The following is a 6,000-nucleotide window of genomic DNA, read 5'->3' as shown; positions in this document are numbered from 1 at the left end:
GATCACTCCTCAACCTTCTAAACTCGAGGGAATACAAGCCTAGTCTATGCAACCTGTCCCCATACTTAAACTCTTTAAGCCCTGGTATCATTCCAATGAATCTGCGCTGCACCCCCTCCAAAGCCAATATATCCTTCCTGAGATGGGGTGCCCAGAACTGAATGCAGTATCTCCAAGTAGGCCCCCTCATTTCATGAAAGCTAAGTCCTGAGATGGACCAATTGTCAGCTGCACCATCTTGTATGAGCAGCCGGGATCTGCCTCTTTTCTGTGACATCCACAGGCATCTGAGGGGGTTGGCAGGAGGGCACGTTTCAGAAACAGCATCATCATGTGGGCACATTCCTTATACTGACCACTAGCTCTGCATGGACACGGCTACAAGAGCAGGTCAGAGGCTGGGTATTCTGCGGCGAGTGACTCACCTCCTGACTCCCCAAAGCCTTTCTACCATCTACAAGGCACAAGTCAGGAGTGTGATGGAATACTCTCCACTTGCCTGGATGAGTGCAGCTCCAACAACACTCAAGAAGCTCGACACCATCCAGGACAAAGCAGCCCGCTTGATTGGCACCCCATCCACCACCCTAAACATTCACTCCCTTCACCACCGGCGCACCGTGTCTGCAGTGTGTACCATCCACAGGATGCACTGCAGCAACTCGCCAAGGCTTCTTCAACAGCACCTCCCAAACCCACGACCTCCACCACCTAGAAGGACAAGAACAGCAGGCACATGGGAACAACACCACCTGCACGTTCCCCTCCAAGTCACAAACCATCCCGACTTGGAAATATATCGTTGTTCCTTCATCGTCGCTGGGTCAAAATCCTGGAACTCCCTTCGTAACAGCACTGTGGGAGAACCTTCACCACACGATCTGCAGCGGTTCAAGAAGGCGGCTCACCACCACCTTCTCAAGGGCAATTAGGGATGGGCAATAAATGCCGGCCTCGCCAGCGGCGCCCACATCCCATGAACGAATAAAAAAAACCCTAATCTAGGTAGCACTCTCGCCTCTGAGTCAGAAGATGGTGGGTTCAAGCCCGACTCCAGGGACTTGAGCCCATAATCCAGGCTGACACTCCACTGCAGTACTGAGGGAGTGCTGCACTGTCAGAGGTCCTGTCTTTCAGATGAGATGTTAAACCGAGGCCCCATCTGCCCTCTCAGGTGGATGTAAAAGATGAGGGGTTTAGCAGGAGATGGGCTGAAGCTGGGGCCGAGGCAGATGATGTTACAAAGGTGGAGGTAGGCAGCTTTTGTGATAGAGAGGATATGGGGTCAGGAACCCAACTTGGGAACAAATAGGCCTCCGAGGTTGCAAACAGTCTGGTTCAACCTGAGACAGTAGCGGTGGAAATAGATGGAATTGGTGGTGAAGGTACGGAGTTTGTGGTTTTCGAGGACAGAGGGGTCGAGGGTGGGATTTTTGAGGAAGGGGGTGATGGTGGTGTTAAAAAGTGGAGTGACTGTACCTGAGGAGAGGGATCCATGTACAAAGTCAGCCAGCATGGGGGGAAGGAAGGGAAAGGGGGGAAGCAACAGAGGCAGCTGGTCGGATGGTCGCGATCTTAGTGACAAAGTAGTTCATGAGCTCCTCGCACTTGTTGGTGAGGATGGAGGAGGGGGGGAAGATATCTCTACTATATGGTCCTGTAAGATAGAGCACAAACCACTGTCAGGACCTGTTAGGGTTAAGTGTACTATCAGGTCAGTGTGTGCTTGGGCAAAGCCTCCCCTCTGTACTTTGCCCGCGAGATTTCTGTTTATTTTTGTGCTCTAATCTTCAGCAGAACGGGCTTTGTCAATCTGAACATGGCTCCTTTTCACATCAGTGTGCTACTTTCCTGTGTCCTTCAGCTGTTCTCTGTTACACATTCTGCAGGTATGTTATTCATTCGTAGCCTAGGGCTCTGCAGTTTGCTGTCAAGTTTCATTTAATCCAATGAGTGTGAAACATTGCTGATGTGCTTGCTCCCGGTGTTGCAATAATTTAATTGATTCTGAAAGGACAGTAGGCTGCAGTTGCTGGTGAAGTTGCTGCCAGCAACGGGATAGTGCACATCGTAAACGGGATACAGTCCACCATAAAAGGGATTGAGTCCACCACCAATAGGTTTGAGTCCACCATAAGTGGGCGTAAATGGGCTTGAGTCCAGCATAAATGGGCTTGAGTCCAGCGTAAATGGGTTTGAGTCGAACCGTTAATGGGTTTGAGTCGAACAGTAAATGGGATTGAGTCGAACAGTAAATGAGTTTGAGTCGACCGTAAAGCGCCCATCGTAAACGGGATTGAGTCAATTTTAATCAGGATTGTGCGCACCATAAATGGGATAATTTCCACTGTAAACGAGGTTGCGTCCATTTGTAAGTGTGATTGCATCCTTCAAAAACAGGCAGCGTCCTTCATAAGCAGGGTTGTGTCCGTGATAAATGGGATTGTGTCCCCTATAAGTGAGATTGTATGTTTTATTCTTTAGGAAGGATGTCAAGGCCATTGAAAGGAGGTAGATGAGATCCACTGGGGTGTATGATGCCTTGTAAGAGTGGATGTGGGCAGTCCGTCTCTACTACAAGTGAACTTTGCCTTGCATTGTCTACCACCTCCAAATAACAGATAGAAAGGGGCACCCACAGGAATTCACATTTTCTGATTTTCAACTGTAGCACTTTTACAAATCCTGCACTCAGAAATCGAGCAAACCAATCTATCAATTAGAAATCCTGCAATCAGCAATTCAACAGTGATGTACCAAAATAACTGAAAAATCCAATGAATAGATAGATTGGCACAGAGAGATCTGTATAAGTGGATGGATGGGTTGGCACAATGAGATCTGTATAAGTGGATAGATGGGTTGGCACAGAGAGATCTGTATAAGTGGATGGATGGGTTGGCACAATGAGATCTGTATAAGTGGATAGATGGGTTGGCACAGAGAGATCTGTATAAGTGGATGGATGGGTTGGCACAGAGAGATCTGTATAAGTGGATGGATGGGTTGGCACAGAGAGATCTGTATAAGTGGATAGATGGGTTGGCACAGAGAGATCTGTATAAGTGGATGGATGGGTTGGCACAGAGAGATCTGTATAAGTGGATAGATGGGTTGGCACAGAGAGATCTGTATAAGTGGATGGATGGGTTGGCACAGAGAGATCTGTATCAGTGGATGGATGGGTTGGCACAGAGAGATCTGTATAAGTGGATGGATGGGTTGGCACAGAGAGATCTGTATAAGTGGATAGATGGGTTGGCACAGAGAGATCTGTATAAGTGGATAGATGGGTTGGCACAGAGAGATCTGTATAAGTGGATAGATGGGTTGGCACAGAGAGAACTGTATAAGTGGATAGATGGGTTGGCACAGAGAGATCTGTATAAGTGGATAGATGGGTTGGCACAGAGAGATCTGTATAAGTGGATGGATGGGTTGGCACAGAGAGATCTGTATAAGTGGATAGATGGGTTGGCACAGAGAGAACTGTATAAGTGGATAGATGGGTTGGCACAGTGATATCTGTATAAGTGGATGGATGGGTTGGCACAGAGAGATCTGTATAAGTGGATAGATGGGTTGGCACAGAGAGAACTGTATAAGTGGATAGATGGGTTGGCACAGAGAGATCTGTATAAGTGGATAGATGGGTTGGCACAGAGAGATCTGTATAAGTGGATAGATGGGTTGGCACAGTGATATCTGTATAAGTGGATAGATGGGTTGGCACAGTGAGATCTGTATAAGTGGATAGGTGGGTTGGCACAGAGAGATCTGTATAAGTGGATGGATGGGTTGGCACAGAGAGATCTGTATAAGTGGATAGATGGGTTGGCACAGTGAGATCTGTATAAGTGGATGGATGGGTTGGCACAGTGATATCTGTATAAGTGGATAGATGGGTTGGCACAGAGAGATCTGTATCAGTGGATAGATGGGTTGGCACAGTGAGATCTGTATAAGTGGATAGATGGGTTGGCACAGAGAGAACTGTATAAGTGGATAGATGGGTTGGCACAGAGAGATCTGTATAAGTGGATAGATGGGTTGGCACAGAGAGATCTGTATAAGTGGATAGATGGGTTGGCACAGTGATATCTGTATAAGTGGATAGATGGGTTGGCACAGTGAGATCTGTATAAGTGGATAGGTGGGTTGGCACAGAGAGATCTGTATAAGTGGATGGATGGGTTGGCACAGAGAGATCTGTATAAGTGGATAGATGGGTTGGCACAGTGAGATCTGTATAAGTGGATGGATGGGTTGGCACAGTGATATCTGTATAAGTGGATAGATGGGTTGGCACAGAGAGATCTGTATCAGTGGATAGATGGGTTGGCACAGTGAGATCTGTATAAGTGGATAGATGGGTTGGCACAGAGAGATCTGTATAAGTGGATTGATGCATTGGCACAGAGAGATCTGTATAAGTGGATAGATGGGTTGGCACAGAGAGATCTGTATAAGTGGATAGATAGGTTGGCACAGAGAGTTCTGTATAAGTGGATAGGTGGGTTGGCACAGAGAGATCTGTATAAGTGGATGGATGGGTTGGCACAGAGAGAACTGTATAAGTGGATAGATGGGTTGGCACAGAGAGAACTGTATAAGTGGATAGATGGGTTGGCACAGAGAGATCTGTATAAGTGGATAGATGGGTTGGCACAGAGAGATCTGTATAAGTGGATAGATGGGTTGGCACAGAGAGTTCTGTATAAGTGGATAGATGGGTTGGCACAGTGAGATCTGTATAAGTGGATAGATGGGTTGGCACAGAGAGATCTGTATAAGTGGATAGATGGGTTGGCACAGAGAGTTCTGTATAAGTGGATAGATGGGTTGGCACAGTGAGATCTGTATAAGTGGATAGATGGGTTGGCACAGAGAGATCTGTATAAGTGGATAGATGGGTTGGCACAGAGAGTTCTGTATAAGTGGATAGATGGGTTGGCACAGTGAGATCTGTATAAGTGGATAGATGGGTTGGCACAGAGAGATCTGTATAAGTGGATAGGTGGGTTGGCACAGTGAGATCTGTATAAGTGGATAGATGGGTTGGCACAGAGAGATCTGTATAAGTGGATGGATGGGTTGGCACAGAGAGATCTGTATAAGTGGATAGATGGGTTGGCACAGTGATATCTGTATAAGTGGATAGATGGGTTGGCACAGAGAGATCTGTATAAGTGGATAGATGGGTTGGCACAGTGATATCTGTATAAGTGGATAGATGGGTTGGCACAGAGAGATCTGTATAAGTGGATAGATGGGTTGGCACAGTGATATCTGTATAAGTGGATAGATGGGTTGGCACAGTGAGATCTGTATAAGTGGATAGATGGGTTGGCACAGAGAGATCTGTATAAGTGGATAGATGGGTTGGCACAGTGAGATCTGTATAAGTGGATAGATGGGTTGGCACAGTGATATCTGTATAAGTGGATAGATGGGTTGGCACAGTGAGATCTGTATAAGTGGATAGATGGGTTGGCACAGTGAGATCTGTATAAGTGGATAGATGGGTTGGCACAGAGAGATCTGTATAAGTGGATAGATGGGTTGGCACAGTGAGATCTGTATAAGTGGATAGATGGGTTGGCACAGAGAGATCTGTATAAGTGGATAGATGGGTTGGCACAGTGAGATCTGTATAAGTGGATAGATGGGTTGGCACAGTGAGATCTGTATAAGTGGATAGATGGGTTGGCACAGTGATATCTGTATAAGTGGATAGATGGGCTGGCACAGAGAGATCTGTATAAGTGGATAGATGGGTTGGCACAGTGAGATCTGTATAAGTGGATAGATGGGTTGGCACAGTGAGATCTGTATAAGTGGATAGATGGGTTGGCACAGTGAGATCTGTATAAGTGGATTGTTGCATTGGCACAGAGAGATCTGTATAAGTGGATAGATGGGTTGGCACAGAGCGAACTGTATAAGTGGATTGATGCATTGGCACAGAGAGATCTGTATAAGTGGATAGGTGGGTTGGCA

The 6,000-nt window shown here is 46.7% G+C and overlaps 1 protein-coding gene across 1 annotated transcript in view; it reads left to right on the top strand.

Annotated features, from left to right (window-relative positions):
- Positions 1–1,807: 1,807 nt before the first annotated feature.
- LOC137327064 (coagulation factor VII-like) overlaps positions 1,808–6,000 on the top strand; it is a 62,486-nt gene continuing 58,293 nt past the window's right edge. Inside the window, exon 1 of the mRNA XM_067992472.1 lies at positions 1,808–1,889. Coding sequence (XP_067848573.1) covers positions 1,820–1,889 — 70 coding nt within the window. The 5' untranslated portion in view covers positions 1,808–1,819. The remainder of the gene's footprint in view (positions 1,890–6,000) is intronic.

The sequence above is a fragment of the Heptranchias perlo genome, chromosome 11 (genome assembly GCF_035084215.1).
Source record: "Heptranchias perlo isolate sHepPer1 chromosome 11, sHepPer1.hap1, whole genome shotgun sequence".
Classification (NCBI taxonomy): Eukaryota; Metazoa; Chordata; class Chondrichthyes; order Hexanchiformes; family Hexanchidae; genus Heptranchias; species Heptranchias perlo.
Note: the sequence above shows the minus strand (reverse complement) of the source record. Positions and strands in the feature narration are given on the sequence as shown.